Source organism: Eurypyga helias, unplaced genomic scaffold (genome assembly GCF_000690775.1).
Source record: "Eurypyga helias isolate BGI_N326 unplaced genomic scaffold, ASM69077v1 scaffold18235, whole genome shotgun sequence".
Taxonomy (NCBI): domain Eukaryota; kingdom Metazoa; phylum Chordata; class Aves; order Eurypygiformes; family Eurypygidae; genus Eurypyga; species Eurypyga helias.
The window spans coordinates 23,918-43,756 of NW_010251008.1; the positions used below are offsets into that span (position 1 = coordinate 23,918).

The 19,839-nt window shown below is 40.6% G+C and overlaps 1 protein-coding gene across 1 annotated transcript in view; it reads right to left on the reverse strand.

Moving 5' to 3' along the window:
- Positions 1-318: 318 nt before the first annotated feature.
- ABCA4 (ATP-binding cassette, sub-family A (ABC1), member 4) overlaps positions 319-19,839 on the reverse strand; it is a gene marked incomplete at its 5' end in the record, with an annotated part of 45,390 nt that continues 25,869 nt past the window's right edge. Inside the window, 21 exons of the mRNA XM_010151881.1 lie at positions 319-451; positions 1,375-1,624; positions 1,964-2,056; positions 2,144-2,247; positions 3,692-3,826; positions 4,392-4,533; positions 5,386-5,492; positions 5,602-5,664; positions 6,473-6,593; positions 7,441-7,570; positions 8,316-8,439; positions 9,530-9,677; positions 11,364-11,479; positions 12,904-13,081; positions 14,844-15,013; positions 15,486-15,560; positions 15,671-15,776; positions 16,932-16,964; positions 17,807-17,901; positions 18,815-19,004; positions 19,555-19,653. Of these exons, the coding sequence (XP_010150183.1) occupies positions 344-451; positions 1,375-1,624; positions 1,964-2,056; positions 2,144-2,247; positions 3,692-3,826; positions 4,392-4,533; positions 5,386-5,492; positions 5,602-5,664; positions 6,473-6,593; positions 7,441-7,570; positions 8,316-8,439; positions 9,530-9,677; positions 11,364-11,479; positions 12,904-13,081; positions 14,844-15,013; positions 15,486-15,560; positions 15,671-15,776; positions 16,932-16,964; positions 17,807-17,901; positions 18,815-19,004; positions 19,555-19,653 (2,587 nt within the window). The remainder of the gene's footprint in view (positions 452-1,374; positions 1,625-1,963; positions 2,057-2,143; positions 2,248-3,691; positions 3,827-4,391; positions 4,534-5,385; positions 5,493-5,601; positions 5,665-6,472; positions 6,594-7,440; positions 7,571-8,315; positions 8,440-9,529; positions 9,678-11,363; positions 11,480-12,903; positions 13,082-14,843; positions 15,014-15,485; positions 15,561-15,670; positions 15,777-16,931; positions 16,965-17,806; positions 17,902-18,814; positions 19,005-19,554; positions 19,654-19,839) is intronic.

Below are 19,839 nucleotides of genomic sequence, written 5' to 3' on the forward strand. Positions count from 1 at the left end.
AGACAGAGAAACTGCCTAATGCTCTTTACACGTCAACGAGGAAAAATAAGACTTCTCTTCTTGTATCTTGTAATGAACTTTATGTTCGAGGAAGATTTTGTTCTACAGCAAGGAGCTGCCTTTCCTTTGACACTTTCAGTGTTCCTGGTAGAGCAGTAGAAGTTGGCTGTTGCGAGGACTGCTGCTGTTGCAAGCACAGTGCTCAGAAAGATGCAGAAAAATCAGTGTAATACTGCGTGTGGGAGCCTTTGTTCTACCGTTGTACTGCTCTGGTATGGCACATCTTTGCACTGTGCACATTCTAAGCCCTAGGGACTGTAGGAATAGTCTATGCAACTGCCTGCTAATGCAAAGCAGGTGACACCTTTGCTTCTCGGCTGGCTCCAGCTGCACGGGGGTGCAAAGGAATCTCCTCATCCTCCATCTGCTGTTTTGCAAAGTTCACAAAAACCTGTGTGAGGAAAGCAGAAAATGTCATCATCTCCTCAACTGAGATGAATTAGTAGAATGTCTCCATACATTTGCATCCTCTTGGACTCTCTGCAGGGAAGAGACAGAAAGGGGAATACGTAGACAAGAACTGAACTGAGACAGTGCATATCAGCAGGGATCATTAATTCCTCCTTTATTTTGATAAACTCCCTTGCAAATTCCTTCCTTTGGATGCACTTACTGGCAACTAAAATCCTATTTTTTCTTAAGCAGGAGATGGGTTCAGCAAGGTTTGCATGGCTTGCACAACATGAATGAGTTTGGTGGCAATGGGAAAGAGGAGACAGAATATTTTAATAGGAAGCTGTAAGGCAGCCAGGAATGTGTTTAGCATTCCCATCAAAGACAGCTTGGCATATGCGTACCCTTAGGAAAGCAGGCAGATGGGGCTAATACCCTCTAGCAAGCAGGTGTTGCCAACAGTCTCGGTGGACTTTCCGGGTTTTCTGTGTCTAACTGCTCCTATATAAAGGTGCATGACAGAAATAGAAACATTTAACTAGATACCGCAGTATCCCTGACACAACACAGTCCAAATCTCTCATTTCAAATAAAACGTTATTCCCAGCTTAGCAAGCCTTCTGAATAGCTGACCTTGCTCAGACTGCTGCTCCTGAAGGAATGGGTTGTGTCAATTCTGATATCTGGGAAGCACTGTTTTATCAGCTTTCACATGGCACCTTCCTAGGGTATAAGTTGCAGATTTCATATCTGATCCACTCTCCTTGATGAGGTTTCTGGGAATTTTGCCTGAGAAAGTGGTGCAAGATAATCCTCTATTCCGAACAGTTTGGTCCTTCCATTGTTTGGCTGAATCCCCATTGTACTGCCTAATTCTTGCCAGACAGGCTTTCTCATGGATGCTTTTTTTTTTTTACTCACCTGATCTAAAGTTGTTTGAGACACAGAATATTCTTCAATATGCAAGTTTTCCTTATTGGAGATTATTAACCGAAAAATCTTAGCCAGAGAGGAGGAGCAAATCTGATACTGCAGCATGTTGTAGTGTTTCTCTCTCTGTAAACTCCCTGGGAAGTTCATGCGTATGAATTGCTCAGCAGGAGTAGGATCTGGAGGCAGCCCAGACTTTGAAGCTTTGATTTTCAGAGTGACAATGTAGCCATCTCCAAACCTAGGAAGCACATGTGGATTTGGGAATTGGATTAAGAGATGGCTTCATTATTCAGGAAGAGAATTATTTTTCAGCAGGTATGAAAACATTAACAGTATCTGAAAGACAATGCATAATGTCTACCTGTGTATGAAGCTCTGTAATTGCCCTGCAGGAGTGGTGTGTAGCAGAACAGAGTTGAAACAAAGTCTGCTCAAATTGTCTAGGATACCAGAGCTGCACCCAGAAATAGGTCTGTTTAAACTACAGGTCTTCAGATTGGATTGCTGTATTAATGTGTATGTGTCACATACACTAAGTTTTCCCATTAAAAAGCATCATAAAAAATATTCTGCTTACTTGTATTTTAGCTGTTGAATTGTGCCCAGGCATTTGAAGGTACCTTTTACCATGATGGCTAAACGAGTGCAGAGGGCTTCACATTCTTCCATACTTTCAAAACAGAGAACAGATACTTGAGACAAAAGCCAGCAGATGAACTTCAGCTACTCTGGCATTCTGATTTCTAACTCTTTTTACCTGTGTGAGGTTAGAACCACAGCTCGCCCATCTCTGAGCACGCTGACAATAGAGTCCCACAGGAGGCGTCGGGACTGAGGGTCCATTCCGGTAGTCGGTTCATCCTGTAAGGGAAATGTTAAGGCAATGGGAGTCAGAGAAGCAGATAAGAAAGAGGAAATCTATTTAGAATCAAGTCATTGAGTGTTCAGGCCTTAGCATATAGCATATGCTTCCCTGCTGAAATCTGCCTTGAGAAAGCACATGAGTGAATGGGTACTAACGTACTTCTTGGCACAAAGCAGTGAGTAAACAAGTACAAGAAACTGCAGGTAAGAACTTAATGCCGTCTGTGTCAGGCACAGCTAACGGGAAGGGAATGCAGGGACTGTTAAAACAAAGGCAGTCCCCAGTCTGTGGTCTCAGATATCAAAAACATAAGCGCTTGTGATACCCCATTATAAAAACATTTAGGACCCAAAATAGAAATGAATGGAAAGAGGCTCATGCAGTAGCAGCTAAATCCAGTTGTGTCAAGTTTGGCTCCCATGTTTTGACAGACATTAGAGATGTAGATCAATATTCTGGAGAAACAAAGCAAAGGATCTTATATCTATAATACAAGCTTTAAGACAGAGATGGACACTTTGAATAAAACTTCCTTTTTCTGGGGCAAAAATTTGAAGGAGGAGAGTGAGTTCTTCCCAAGTAATGTTCTTTCTTACATAAACATATAGGACACATTTTTCTACCCAAGAAGCTAGTGAAGTCACCCTGATTTACACTAGCTAAGGATCTGGTCCTGCATAAAACAGGTAATCCAGTTAGGGGGGAAAAAAGAAAATCATTGAGAAAAAAATTTTCATTCAACATTTTTTCTTAAGAAATTATGAGAAAACATTTTATTGGGCTGTTTACTATGTAGGGGCAGAATATTTGTAGAGACATATTAAATGGCACAAGGAAGCATGCCATTAAAATGTTTATATTTAGCCTACAAATTAAGATGGTACAGTATTATCTAAATAAAGGATTTTTATAGTAATTCTACAAATGTAGAATTTCCCTTGAGGTATGCAATTATCTGATAACTTACGTTATTTGATGAGAACTACATTTCAGCATTTGTATAGCTTAGTCTAAATTTGTGTAATTTATTCCAAAGATATTACAGGGTGCAAAGAGGAGCTATCTTCCTCTGTTCTGCTGGATAAAGCAGCAAGGTATATGTTGTACGATCAACTTTTACATGAGGGGTTATATTCTGACAAGAAAAGGTAGACTGAAACCAAACATGGATTTAAATTCAGACTTGTCTGGATTATAGATTTTATCTCAAAGCATTCTGTGTTGAAGATCTTCCTTTCATAATCACTTGGGGTCCACTGAAAACAGTTATGCATCCCAGTCTATCCCTGAAATTAAAGAACTCACACTGAAGTAGATGTAAGTTGAGGGTAGAAAGGAGCTTGCAAGGACTGCCACAAACATCCTTGGATCTCTTCAGCATGCAGTTTTTTTGAGGTGTTACACTGAACTCTCACAGAGCTATGTTGCCGTAACACTTACTAGCAAGACGAGTGGCGGGCAGCCGATCAGGGCGATGGCAGTGGAGAGCTTGCGCTTGTTGCCACCACTGTAGGTGCCAGCCAGGTGGTCTGCATACATAGGAAGTCCCAGCTTCTGGATGCCCCACTCAGCAACCTACGCGAAAGAGCATCTTTTTCACACAGCTGCTAATCCATAACAGATGGATTGCTGATACATCCCTGTTCCGGCAGGGACAGGACGATCCCCAGGGTTTTAGCACATTCACTTTCAAACTGGAGCAGAGGAGTCCAAAAGATTTATGATGATAAAGGGAATTCTGACTACTTCAGGGAAAGCCATGAACCAGCCTCAGCTGTAGAATTCCCATCTGTGCAAGAATTTAAATTATTTTCCTCTGGAATTTCTTCACGTTTTCTTCCTTATACATGCAGAGTCTTAAAGACAAGAACAAACTGGCAAGCAGCGGAGTTCTGAGTCACAGCAATCGCATCTTTAGCCTTCCACAGTTAGTGCCATGGTTTTGCAAGTACCATTAATGCCATTTGATAGTGCAGTCTTGTACTTAACTGTCCAAGTGACAGGAACCACTCCAAGGACTTCAGTACACGGAATGGCAAGCCTACTTTGGAAATTCTGGCCCTTGGCGTGTTATCAAACCAGTTAATCACCACAGATATTCACTGTAACTATGTGTAAGTCAAAAGGAATGATTTTTTACCCTCTTGATTTCTTCTGCTGGAACTCCCCGCAGACGTGCATATAAGTAGAGATGTTCTCGTCCTGTGAGCAGGTCATCAATGGCATCAAACTGAGGGCAGTATCCCATGTTTTGATGGACATTAGAAATGTTGGTCAATATACTGGAGAAACAAACAAAAAAACCCCTTGTATCTGTAATACTAGCTTTAAGACAGAGATGGACACTTTAAATAAAATCTTTCTTTTCTGGGGCGACAACTCTTGTAAGAGGAGAATGCATTCTTCCTGACACAACATCCTACTCTACAGAATAGCAAGGGATATGTTCTCATGAAAGTCAGCTCGGTCCTGGGTAAGAGTGTAAGCCTGTTTCCTCTCACCCATTTTCTGGTTTAAGTATAGGCTAGCTTAATGAGAAATTCTTTGAACAACCACTCAGATCATATATTTTTGGAAATGGTGTTTATTTCTAGAAGGGAAAAAACCCCAAACCAGTCAATTTCACCTGAGAGCATGGTGACTGGGAACAGAGAAGCAAGACACAAGGCTAACACATTGTTGGTAGCAGTAGGAGCAGTACAGAATCACAGAATGGTTGAGGTTGGAAGAGGGCCTCTGGAGGCCACCTTGTCCAGCCACCTCTTCAAGCAGGGTCACCTATAGCAGGTTGCACAGGACCATGTCCTGGCAACAAAACAGCTGTTGTTCAAATCACATTGGTGGACAAAGAGTCAAATCCCAACTACACCTAACAAATAAAGGCACACAACCTGGAACTAAACTGACATGAGAGCGTACCACCAGATCACGCTGCGTTAGCTCATGAAGTTATGCCAGCTCAGGCCAAGATGCTATAAACAGGTGGAGGAAAGTCCCAAAGCTCAAAGTACCCTGCTGGACTGGGTACTTAATTTGCAGGCTCTTGCCATTAGATTCAATTGGGTCATTGAGACCATGATCTGGGCAGTTCTACTTCAGTAAATGAACTGTCATTTTTTTTTTTAATTACTTACCTACTGCCAGCCACTACAGCATCTCCAGATGTCACATCAGTATCTCCAGTCAGCATTTTGAACGTTGTCGTTTTGCCAGCACCATTCACTCCCAAAAGACCAAAGCACTACATTAGAAAATTTATCACATTCTTTAGTATTTCCAACTTGCAAATCAGCAGGGACATGAAATCTGAACAGATCCATGGAATGTATTGTTATTGAACAACCACCTACCTCTCCGGGACGGACGCCAACACAGAGTCTGTCCACTGCAGGCTTCTGTCTACCTGCATAAATCTAAATTGACAGAAAAAAACCACAAGCCAGAAAACTATTTCAAGATATCTACAGCAGAGAAAGTATTCTGAATTTTTCAGTTTAATGCTATTGGGATGAGGCAACTTTAGGTCCAAGACAGGAGTAAATAAAAAAGTGAAAGAGTAAGCATTCTACGAAGTCAGATGTTAAGTTACATTAAATAAATTTGTAATGACCCCTAAAAATACCATTTTTTATGTATGCAGCCTTTTACTTCATGTCTTTAGCACTAGCAGACAGACCTGATGCTTTCCTGGGGCAAAGTATCCCTGACATATCAGACCAAACTGGGAGAAATGAGTTCCCCGCAATATGTGTAATCTTTGTATTTCTGAAGCGCAAGCTTGCATGCATTTTCTGACAGCATAACTCAGATGCTTTCTATATCTGGAAAGAAGATAAACTAGCAATAACTATAGCCCTCCATGTAACCAAATGGTTACCTTGAGAGTGAAACTCACCTATGGAAAAAACAGCATTGTAGAAGAAAAGACTAGTAGTAGGAATGAACACTTAAAAGATAACACTCATGTCAGGCCATGTGAGGTAAAAACAAACCTTAAGCAGGGAGAGTTGCACTGTCCTTGCTGGACTTCCTGTGGTTTGATTTGAAATCAAAGGGAATAGCCAAATAACATGTCAAGCCTTGACTTCTAAGATGTTTGTTATTTTCCAAGGCACAAGGCTGATTTTCAAAACAATATAATCTGAATCTGCATTTGAAATATATCCCAGAAGAATAAATTTACACTAGACTAATTTTTTTTCATTCTTCTTGAAATATTACCTTGGTCAGTTCTTGTAATTCCAAGATATCTGTTTTGTTCCCTCCATTCATAATTCTTCTTCTTTCTTCTGCAACGTCCTCGTCTTCACCAATAATAGGTGACATGGCAGTCTCAGTAAACCTGGAAAAACCCAAGAGATCGATTGCAGTAACAATGAATTGCCCTGGGTGCAGTTAGAGTAACAGTGTGAAACAGTGGCTAATCAATTGCCAAAAAATATGGCTGGTGGAAGCAGTGGGATTGAAAATGCCCAATGTGACGTTGGCTGGAGCATTCATGCTGGTGGGAGATTCCCTGACCTTTGAAAGTTAATCTCTAAATATCAAAAAGGGAGGAAATAGATTGCTCAAAAGAGCATGCTTTTGCTATTTGGCTGCTCTTCAGTAGCTAATGATAGTCCTCCTACAGATATTCTAAGCAGATCTCCCTGTAAGACAGTATTTTCATAATTGTTCCAGTTAGTACTCCTGTTGGGAATCTCGATGAGGAGTGAATGACCCAGTCATACCCGGAACGTAGCTGCTTTCATTGAGAGAGAGGCACATTTGTAAAGCAGCAAGGTGAAGCTTGGGGAGCATCCAGGCTGCAACTGCCCTGTGCAATTGACTACAGTTCCTGCTGTGGGTTGTCAGGGTAGTACCTGACTTACCAGTACTTACGACACTACAAACTTTCTAAGTCATTTTACAATCTCACTATTGCAGAGTCTTAATCTAAAAAAACAAAAAATTACATTAAAGTCTTAATTCAAGAAAAGTAACTTCTTTATTAATGTATTCTTAAATCCTGTTCAGATAATGCACATTTGTAAATGCTTTCTTGAACCAGGATATCAACAAATTAAGATGAAATCAGGTAAGTAAACAGAAAAAAACAAGCTGAAAAATTGAGATTAAAAAAGGGGATATAAAGAATAACAAAGACACTCTGTTAATAAAGGAACATTAATACAAGCTTTCAGACATACCGTCTTGTGGAGTACAAATGGTGCTGCATAAGAAGATTCAGAATGAAGAATGCAACTCCTTGAACAGCCATGGCAACCAGGTTCTTTCCAACAAAGTCCCACTGAAAAGGATTGGAAACATGCTCCTCACCTTTGGAGAAAGAGCAGCAGAAAGTGAGATGAAATACTGCTGAAACAAAACATTGTTCCTCAGAACAAAGGGCATAATCATAACAGTTTAGGATGAAACACTGTACTTGATTTCCTTGTGATGAGCCAATGTCTCCATTTTCCAGTGTCTTACAAAGATTCTTAGGAAAATACACTCCAATCTCAGCTGCTGCACGGGAGCAAAAATGAATACAATTTCTCTGAACATGCACTGATTTGGATATCATAACGTGAAATTTACATGGATTATATGAAAAGACATACATTTTTTGAATAAAACCAGATGAATTCTGCTCTATGACTATTCTTTTAATAATAAGTTGTCTGATATTGAAGACAGCCATATCCCAAAAGGGTGCATTTGAAGAACAGCAGCCATTTGAAGCATTAATGAGGGCCACTGAAGTATTCAAACAAAATGGAATAATACATCTTACTGCAATGATCTAAGGCCTTCAGAATGAATGATAAAAAGACACCAGGGTCTGAACAAATGAGTTCACTTCCAATACAGACTACTGGTTGGGCCACAGAGCTCAGGCAGCTGTATCAAAAGCTATGATTCCTTCAGAAAGGTTCAACTTTCATATTCTTCATCCACCTGATGATGTGAAAGGGGTTAATTTCAGAAACAGGCACTAATTTTTCAAGGTAACAGTTCCAACTATCTCACCCAAGGTGAGGACACGTGACACTGATATGACTTGTGGCTTATTGGCTCTTACCAAACCTGGCATATACTTCAGTCACAGCTTGGTTCATGGCCAAGTCAATGAGTCCACGGCCCAGGCAGAAATGTGGGAAGATAATCAGCATGTTTTTCAATGTTTTATTAAACTTCAACAAAGACTATAAGAAACAGAAACAACATAATAAGCATTTGAAGCCAGACTTCTTTAAGAAAACATAGCAACATGAGTGAAAAGTTCTTTGTTGTGTCAGAGAAACTGAATGTTCTGTCTTTTTGCAACAGAGAAAACAGGGTAATTACCAGGTTACACCCAAAGCATCTGCAACCTAGAACACAGCACAGCAGAATGCTGGCATATGCAGCACCAGACAAGGTGCTCATGGAAAACGGTCAATGGGGAAAAAAAAAATTAATCTTTGTAATGAAGTATTTCTCTATGTAGCAGAGGTAACATGTAACTATAAACAGCAACTGAGAGCGAGAAAGAGTATAATTTTTATGTCACAACATCTTTATTTATAGCTGGAATATTTCTATAATCAGAACTGCCACAATACTGAAAAGTACCAGTGCCTGAGCATAGCTACACAGAATGTGGTGCAATGTGCAACTCCCAACATTAGATTGCTGTCAGATGTAGAAGGGGTGTCAATCTTAGTGGCCAGAGTATCAGTGGCAGTAGTAGTGCATACAAGCCAGTGGTTTATAAACTGATCTCCTAGCCCTTCTAAGAACTAATTTTGGCATTCAATGTATTCTGTCTGTTCTTGTACTTTCTGCCACCTTCCTGGTGGTGTTAAACCATTTTTGGAAATTCTCAAAATGTTACTGTAAGCAGAACACCTGCTCTAACACAATGACTAGCAGGGGTTAAGTGTCTTTCCTTACTTAGTGGTGACTACGAATTTTCTACCATCTACCTCTTCATGTACAACCCCGACTGCAGAAGAAAGCACAAAGTGCCATGTCCCCTCCTCCCCAACTGTTAAAGCGTACAGATGTTTGCTCATAAAGGATGAAAAACACTCAATGTCATTCCTTCTGTGTGTAGCCCAAGATATGAATTGCCCCGAGTTGCTTCTCTGGGTTATTCTGCTCACCTGTCCCTGCAGTTACTCAGCAAATTCCCCACTCATTTACTGACAGGAAAAATGGCAAGGTAGAGAAAGGCTGCTGTTGTTAGAGGTGGTTATGCTCAGATACCCTTTGCACAGTTCTTTATAACCAGGTGTCAAAAACATCACTTACCGGGTTGTTTTCAAATAACTCCAGGATGAATGTAATGGCACTGCTGTTGATCCCCACAAAGAGATTAATACAAGACAGTGCAACATAAGCAGTGCTAGGGACACTGAAGAAAGAAGCAGCAGGGTACATCATGGGAATTACTGCCCATCTGCATGCAAAAGATAGAAGAACTATGATAATAGCTTCTCGGTATTCACATGTCCGTTGGCCTAATGAAAACACAAATTTGAGCTTTCTTCTCATCCCAAGGGTAATGAAATGGTGTAACCAACCAGGGATGCCACTACAGTATTCTTTCCCTGCTTACTAGTTAAAAAGTTTTTTCTCCTTAGCCTTTTTTTGCTGTTAAAATATAGTACAGCAGAAGCTGCTAAAACTGAAAAAACTTAATGCTGGCAAGGTTATTACCATCCCAGGTATCCTTGCATATCTCAGTGGATTGTACGCCAGGTGGGAGAAACAAAGAAAAGTTAGAGAAAGCAAATATGATTAACTACTTTGTAGATACTCCTCATCCTTTGGAACTGTCCAAAGAAATCAGAAACTCTGTAAATTTTGATACTATTTTCTAACTCCTCTACCATTGCATTTTTACTCCTGAATTGGATCTTCCTGTGCTTCCTGTCCTGTTTTGGGACATAACAAATGCACATGCAGCAGCCCAAAAGGAGTATTCCTCTGGAATAAACTTACAGTGCTTAGCAATAATCAGTCTGACTAGGAAGAATTCAGCAGCAACACAGTGAATTGCTTAACAGCACAATACACGTGGTCAGAAAGAGTCATCCTAGATTTCCCATTGTGACTGCAGCTGAATCCAAGGGCTAGTATATGATTCTATGTATTTACCTTCCTTTCGGTTTATTGACTAGCAAATTATGAAATTATTATTTAAGTGACTGCCATGTGTTTGCATTTTTTCTGAAAATTTCATCTTGGTAGATGTTTTAAAATATGCTAAGACACCTTAAATGTCCATCCACACAGCCATGAATTACCGTATTTTAAAAAAGTAGAGAGATGCAGGCAACTTATTGAAGGTGCCACTATTGCACTTTAAAAGGATATAATGAAAAATTAAAACAAATTAACACCCTGATAGCATTTTTTAACATTGGGTATTTTACAGAGGTTAAATTATGATAATACTTTACAATTTCTTAGGATTTTCAAAGAACATGAGAACTTCAGAACTTCAGTCTGCCCAGAAAAAAACCTTTTCCCTCTTAGGCTTATTTTGTGATATACCTAGAAGGATGCGAAAAGCTTTCTTCAAATTTAGAAATAGATCTCATCAACCATTTTGCCTAGACTACCTCAGCCGCAAGGCGGTCAGGAATATGATTTTATAGATAAAAATACATGATCACTAACTAAATGAGAGCAAGTGAATTTCAGTAAGTCTTACAAAATGCTATTTTGCTAACACAAATGCTTCTTTGAAGTTAAAAAAATAAGCGCTGAAGACTCAGTACTCGGGTTAAATGCTGAAAGTTATTTTAGTACTGGCTGTCAATGAAGCAAATGAATAACTGCTAAATTAATACACAATGCACATATCAGAAAGCAACAAACCAAATAAATATATTCACCTCTAAGGATCACATTTAATGCATAACCATGTAAGGCAGTGACAAAAAATTCTCCTCTACATGGCATGGGGGCCGACGGAGTGTGTAAATATCCTGGAGCAGGGACAGAATCCAATTCTAACCTGTATTACACCCACGTGGTTTTATACTTTAAATTTCACTACGTACCAAGTTCAATAACATAAAATAATTTCCATGTGAAATATGGGGCCCCACATGCAGGGACAACCTTGAACACTCACCCATACAGAAGGAGCAAGGCAACAAGCACTGGGAGATTAGTTGGAGAAGTGTATGCTTTCTTGTTGAATCCAGTGAATATAATCACAACCATTCCAGCACTCAGTGCATAATTCACCTGCCACATCACAGAGTGAAGATCAGTATGTAAGACCTGAGAAGGTCTGCAAACATATCCAGATCCTACATATCGTTCCAAAAGGATTATATATTGAGGATTTATGAGCTAGAATTGTCACACTCAAGCTTTTCCATCAGTGGGTCCCTGGCAGCACTCAACATTTTTCTGAGACATTTTTTATCAGACTGTTCATCAAAAATACAACATACGTTGTTTCTTAGATTATGGTTTGGGAGGCAATTATTCATGGTCCTGCTGGCAGGCTGCACACAGAAAGAGGCCATGGCTATGCAAAGGAAGAGCAGTTTCTGGTGATGCAAAGGCTTTGTAGGAGGGAAAAAGCTGGTTGGTTGAGCCACATTCCTGAGGGGAGGCTAAAGTGAGCATGCTTGGCCACTGCTTTTCTCAATTTCTCTGTTCAGCATTAGCAGTGCTAGTCTACTGCAGTGCACAGAGGTCCCCATGCAGAAGAGAAGGTGGCGTTCCACAGAACTGCTAACACCAATTAATACCTTTGCATCACGCTGTCAAGGACCACAGCCAAACAGAATTCCTGTCAAGGAAGCTGCTGGGAGGCTGCTGTGACCAGCAGGGGACAGGGACTCGGAGACCTGCTTCTTTTCCTTCATTTACTGAATTAATGCTTTGCCTTGCCTTATCCTGGAAGAGCACCTTCCAAAGCACAAATTGTTTCTGGGTTTTCAATTATTTAAATTTAAAAATTTTTAAAAATTTTTTTAAAGTCCATGTTCATGCTTTCCTTATTGCCTAAGTTCTTGGCCACTCTCTGCTGAGAATGTGTGGCTTAAAAACAAGCCCCTTGCTGTGCCTCAAGCAGGCATAGAATTTGCTTTGTAACAAGTGGCCTGAGGAGTAATGGGAGAGTAGCTGAGCCCTGTCTAAGCAAGCCTGGGCCTGTGGTCTAAATTCTTTTGCAACAACAGAGTGAACATGATTCAGTGACCTAAACAAACACATCTGTCATTATAGACACCCCAGAGTATTTTTTCTGGCCTCCAGCTCCCGTTCCAGCAGCCTCCTAATCTCTCACTTAGATTTCTTGAAGATCTTGAAACCCCCTCTGCTTTCTTCTAGAGGGCAGGAGCAACTAGCATCAGGCAATTGGGCTTTCCCCTGCTATGGTAAGTTGTACTTTATTACACATTCCGTTGTAAGGACTGGAAACCCTAAGGTGGCAACAATTTCATCTTCGTTAGTTGAATAAGGAGCTGTGCGTCTGACTTAATTTCTTCATCTCTAATGAGGAGGTCAGATTAGTATGCTCTCTGAGAAACACTTAAAGAAATAAATGCTTTGCAATGCTCAGAATCACTTTCAATGGATTCACAATTAGTCCCCAGTTCATCCAAACCCAGGAATAATTAATTGCAGGCTATGAAATCAGATCAGCAATTACTCACTATGTCCCACATGAAGTTAGTTAGCCAGTAGATCACAGGGCTCACACCACTGACAAACTGTAGATGCTTGGCTTTTGTTACACGTTCTTGAATCAGGTATAAAACAAAACTAGCTGGTATAAAGGACATGGCAAAAATCACACAGATGGCAACAACAGCATCCACTGAAGTGGTCAGCCTAAAACAGAGCACAGGAAGGGACAATGAGCAAGGGAATGGATGAAAACCAACACTACATTAACATCTGGTGAATCTGGAGGGAATTTTAAGATCCTGAAGTAGCAAGGTTATTTTGTAAGTAGAAGACTTGTATTTTCCCAAGTTGTGTTGGGAGCCATAGCTAACAAATATAGAAGTTGGTGGCACCATTCCCTGATTTTTTACTTGCCTTCGTTCTCTGGAACAGTTCAGCTCCTATATATCTCTCAGTTTGATAGCCTTTCCTGTGTGGTGTGTGTCAAACTAGACATTAAAGCGCAATAGTTGAAGGGCTCTGGGAGCTGGGAAGAGAGGGACTCAAAAGCAGCAAGTTGCAGACAGTGAGATGAAGCACAGGTCTTGCCTCTGTGCTAAGGCAGAGGTTTTCAGTTTCACTGACTTCTGGACTTGGTAGGAGACATGAGTGGGAAGTCATGTCTTCTCAGGGTTGACTTTTTCAAGAAATTATGGATTTCAGGTCCTGGAATACACCAACCCTACTACATGCCATTGAAAAATCTACCTGTGTGCTGTCCTTGGCACCAAGCTGGAGTTTGTCAACTACTGCCTACCTGTAGTCAATTAAGGACAATTTCTGATTCATTTTCTGATTATGATCTCTGTGTTATTTCACAAGTAGATCTCTTGGCTTTGGAGTATGAAGAAAGACTTCAGAAACTTTGTGCTTGGGAATCAACAGAAACATGTAATCATGTATAACCAATGGTCATAGCTCCTACATAGGGTAGGAATGAACTCTTATAGGAATATAATGAGACAGAAAACAATATATTGTATATCTAATTTTTGATTAGAATAAAACTTCAGGGAAAGACCTCCACATTCTGTCAACTGAACTATTCTCCTCAGAGTGTAAGTACACTGGAGGTGGTAAGCTGCCAGGAGAGGGAGGGTGTCATGGTTTAACTCCGGCTAGCAAAATACCAGAGAGCCACCCTCATAGATTCCCCCTCCCCTCATCCACTGGAGGGGAAGAATTGGAGTGAAAAGGACAAGGAAACTTGTAAAACTGAGATAAGAACTATTTACTAATTGAATCTAAATTAACATATACAAACACTACTAACAACAAGCAATTGAAATAACAGAAAATAAAACATATGATACAATTCTGATACAGTTGCTCACCACCCATTGACCAATGCACAACTAGGTTCTGAGCAGTGAGAGTCAGAGCCAGAGAGCCCAAGAGTTGCAGCCCAAGAGCTGTCACAGCAGATTCGGAGTGAACCCTGTCAGAAATAGCACGACCGGGAAAACCAAACAAACCCACCAACTCCCTCATGAACGAGCCAGCACAGGAGTCAGCAAAGCAGCTAACGCAGGAGTCAGGGAGAGGGTTAGCAAGTGCCAGAGAGTCAAAGAGAGAGAGAGAGAGAGAGTAAAGGCTCCCGGCCCCCCTCCTCACCTCTGCCCCGAGCATGACGCACTATGGAATGAAATACTCCCTTGGTCAGTTGGGGTCAGGTGCCTGAACTGTGTGTCCCCTGCACTGCCTGTAGCGAGACAGCGAGAGCTGGAAACACAGCTGCAGTGTCAGAAGCGGAGAAAGACCTTGAGTCTGGGGCAGGCATTTCCCAGCACCAGCTGAGAACTTATCAGTGCTGCTCTCTGCATCCAGAAACAGCTTCCTAGCAGCCACGGTAAAGGGAGTTAACTCTTTCCTGACTGAAACCAGCACAGAGGGGTAAAAGCCAGTAGCAGAGCACAGGCAGACTTACACAGTGACTTCAGAGAGTTGGTCTTTAGTGAGGTTCAGAGGATGGTTTACAGCAGTGATCCCATATTCCTCAGGGGCTTGGCCAGTCCGCAGGTTAGCTCTAAGGATTGCATTATTGGCTACATTAAGGAAACTAACCATAGCATGCCAGCCTTTATTGTTAAACCACACCTAAAAGAGTCAGAAAGCAAAGATTCATTTATGAAGCCTTCACTAACAGCTCTGAGCTGCAGGAGAAAACTCGGTTGCCTTTTATCTACTTTGGTGGGCATTGTCAGTCAGCAGGGAGAAATCCAGAACCAGAAATTCATAGCTCCTAGGCACAGTTCAGCAGAAGCAGCTCACATATTATGCTTTTAAAAGGGTCGGACAATCACTGTTGGATTTTATAGAAGCACATTTTAAAATTTAGTAGAATGTGTCCTACTTGGAAATATTTAGGACAGCAAGAAGTACTAAGAACATGGTTATAAAAATATCTCACATTAGAAATAACTTTGCATTAACACTATATCCTGTATTACTATTGTAAGTATAGTATTTCAGCTCTTCTTGCACCTGAGAATACCACTAGCAATATTCTTACAATGTGAAGCCTAAGTCAAGAGAGACTGTGAGTTAGTGTACTGCTTCCAGCAAATACCTTAATATTATCTTCAGTTTCCATGTATTTAAGGAAATTAGAAATTTCTTTAGCAGCAGCCAGTGAATTTTGTCCCTAAAATAAAAAAGAAAAGGCTGAAGATCAGCTGCCTGGGTGAAATCCAGTGCTGCAGGTTTTCAGTTTTGGAACAATTGATAAAAAAAACCCATAAAAATCTTGCTTACTCCTGTCACATTCATCATTCGGCCAAGATCACTTAAAAAATTGACAACTTGATCTCCAGAAACATGAAGGACTGGGAGCCTTCCTCCTATAGAAATTCCTCCATACCTAACAAAGAGAACAGTATCATCAGTCACTTGTTGCACAGACTCAAAACTCTGAATGTTGATGGAAATAGTAAAAATCCACCTAAGTTTGAATTCTATACATCATATAATTTATGTATAACAATCTTCACTCTTTTTCTAACAGGTTGTATTAGGTCTTTATGGGACTTACAAATAATAGTAGTCCTATGAGTTTCTGAGGGGTTCATGTCAGGATCCTGAGAAAATTATTATTTAGATAGAAGGTTTGGAGACAACAGTTATTTCTACAGTGCAAAATCTTTACATCAAGATAATGGACATATAATTGTTTGAACAGCACGGAGGACTGAGGACAGCATGGACCTCAGTTAAAATTTCAGTTGCCCTGAGAAGAGCAGGTATTCATCAATACTGCTGCCAGCCAATACTCCATAGTGATAAACACTGTTGCATGAGATGAACCCAAGGTCTAATCCTACAGAAAGTAATGTCTGTACATGAACAAGCAGACATTCCGTAAAGGAAGCCAGTCATCCAGCTGCTACCTCTGAAGTGAATTCCTACTGCTTATGAAAAACTAAGTATATTCTCCAGGCTCATCAGTCATCTTTCTAAGATTAGTATCTGCAATGCAGACATCACCCTGGGGTTAGCTCATGCCTCCACGTTAGAGCACTAGTGGAATCTGTTTTATAAAACTACTGCACATGTTCAGAGCGGGGATGAGGGCTTGTGGTTGTTATATCTATTTCACTAGGTTGTGTCTAGATTTCATCTTACCCAGGTCCTTTTTTATGGAGGGTTCATGTTTTTCTGCTGCACTTCGAAAGAGCTGTGTCAGGGCACTATTGCAATGTAGTGCAGTATTATACTGTAAGTCTCCATCACCCAGATCCCATTACTTTTTACTCTTGTAGATAATAAAAATGTGATAGTTCCATTGTGTAACTCTAGCCTTTGTCCTCGTGGGGGTAGTCCAAACAAATATAACCCCGTGTCTTTATAAAAGCATTGCTGACCCCCAAAACTATTTCCCACTGAAGCCATCTCTTTGTTCTACTCTATCTGCCACAATTCCACTTGTCCATTTGGAGAAACATTGTGAGGCTCCACAGTTAAACAGAAATTCATTGTTCCTTTATTTACCACCATAATCTGTGAATTGGTTTCTTACCTTTGCTCATTGACCCAGTATTTGCTCTTCAGGCTGAAACAGAGAGAGAGAATCCTGTCTCTTCATGCACTGAACCAAAGTCAACGGTATTGCCAGGCTTAAATGGAAATCAAAGGTGAATTCCTATGCTTTGCAGATCGCCAGTTTCCTCTAGACAGCTTTTTCTTCCCGACACTGCTTTCTTTTTTAATTGCTACTGATTACTTTGAGTTGTGGGCTTGTTAGGATTTTTGGTATTCTCTGCAGTGGGTTTTGGTTTTCTGTTTTGTCAAAGAGTCAAAGGCAGCCAGCATATCGACATATAATGGGAATTTCAGGAACTCTGCTGGGAATTGAAGAGGTAGCAAGGCCTGAATCAGAAATAATGGGCCATGGATACTGCACAGCTGATTACCACGCATGACACTCATTCAAGCTGAGGAGCCATCAGTAGGATAGATGTATGTGTGTAACGCTGTCCCTTGGCTCTTTAGCACTTCTGGGAAGCAAGTGATAATTAACTTGGTATGATGGTCATGCTGGTGTGGCTACTGTTCTTCAGGGACACAAACTGGTATCTCTGCAAGGCAGTTCACCATGCTGTGCAGAGGCATCCGTTTTCTTACCACTGACACAGTTGCCATTAACACGGCATTCCATCGACGCTGAAAAGCAGCTCTGCCTATAAAGGAGTACCTGATTATACAAATAGGTATAATTGAAACAATTTAACTCCCCTAAAATGAGCATCTCCTATTTTTACATCAGGAATATATAGACATGATGCTGAAGTCTGCACAATACTGTGGCACATCAGGTGCTATGTTGTTATTAAAATTTCATGGCCAGGTACAAAATGCCTCGTCTGAAAAAAACAAAGACAGATTCATCCTTACCTCCCTTTTATCAGTGTGGGATATGTTTTCACCAGAAAATCTGAAATATTTCTGTGGGTCAGATCTTGAAGAATTTCTGTGCTGTGCTGCACCCTCTGGAAAGAACAAAAAACCTAATAAATCACAGTAAACTTTACAGTTTCTAAAGCTGTTAAACAAATGTTTATCAGGAAAACATCAAACATACCTTTGGTTCAGAGGAATTGCTCAGGTTCATATTATCACTGGGAGTGGGTCAGTCATTTTGTAGACCAAACATCCATACACTAAGACCAAAAATCTTGCACTAAGATATCAGAATAAATCTTGAAGTCACAGAAGTTTGTGATGCCTCACAAAACAGTTGCACTTCACTCTGAAACCTGACCTGAGTTATTTGCAACAAAGGTGAGGGTTGCTCAAGCCTTTATCTTCACTGTGAAAGAAGGAAGCTTTTCAAATAAATTGAGGTCCCAGTGAAGATAAGGTAGTTTCTATGATTTACCAAGTTGAAGTAAAACTTAATAGGAAAACTTCACCTTCACTAGCACATTAGATACTTTGAATGAAAATAGCTCTATTTTTTTGTAATGAAAACTATGTCACATGACACCTTTGAGAAGAGTCTTTTGCAAATACAGGGTCACTATGTCAAACTTGTTGAGTTTATCTCAAGGTAGAACATACTTTAAAAGGTTCCTGGGCAGTTTCAGAGGGTAACGCTTGCAACATGAAACAACCTAGTAACAACCTAGAAAGTAAGTCTAATGAACTTTCTAGAAATGCACATTGTATGTGCACAGAGAGGCAGTACTGGATGACATGTAAGATAGATGACCGATGTCCAGCCGATTCTAGACAATACACAGGAAAATTCAATTTCAAATTCCAGCAAGTCTTGCTCCCTTAAAAAAAAACATAGTGGATTCCTTCCATGCATATTAGCATGGCAAGGTTCTTACACACTAATCCCTTTGCCAGTACTTGCCATGACATTTTCCACAAAGATTTATGGCACAGGGACGCTACCTGTGGTGGTGGGAGGCCGCCTGCACCCGCAGGGCATTCTGGCAGCATAGTGAGTTTCTTGTGAGTGCTGCACTTGCAGGAAGGTGAAGGATTCTCAGTGCTCCACTTCTGGCTCAGCAGGAGGCTGCTGAGGTTAGGATGAACAGCAGGTGTATTCCAGGCAGTTGGCATATTATTGCATGGGTAGTTCCTGTGTAGAGGGGAACAGATTCTTTAATCGGTGCAAAGATACAGTTTGTGAGAGCTGACTTTTTCCTGGTTGTGTTGTTGCTATGGGGGCCCTCGGACTCTTGCTACTCAGGACCGTGTTGGTCAGCCGGTTGTGTGTATCATATGTTCTATTTTCTATTATTTTTATTACTTAGTAGTAGTATTGTTAGTATTAATAGTATCACTATAATTTTTCATTTATATACAATTATTAAATAGTTCTTATCTTAACTTTATGAGCTTCCTCGTCTTTTCCTCCTACTCTTCTCCTCCACTGGGGGACGGGGAGGGGAAAGTCAGCTAGTGGCTGAGTGTTATTTACTGCTGACCCAGGCTAAACCATGACAGTGGCATTGTTGTCTTGCTGTTTGCTTGTTGCTTTTGACCCAATATTAGATATTATTGCCAACAATATATCTGAAGCATTGGCTGTAGTGAAAAGCCAAGCCAATTCATTCTTGTTTCACTACTCAAGTTCCACTAGTAATACCCTGCTACAATCTCATTCAAGAGATTAGCTAACAACTTACGGAAGAGGCTGGTTCTTCATGCAGCGATTTCCAAATCCTGGTTTATTCAAGAAAGCATCAGTGAGGGAGACCATCTGCTCACTGCCAGGACGCTCATTGCTAGGAAATAAGATAGGACTTTCTCTATAAAATATTTTTTAAAACTATTGGACTAGAATAAACATAACTGATGAATGACAGCCATATAGCAAAACCAACTGCCCTCTCTCCAAATGCTGGTGATTCAACTATTTTATTTATTCATGCAAAACCCCAGAACCTTCCAAGATGATTAACAGTTTCAAG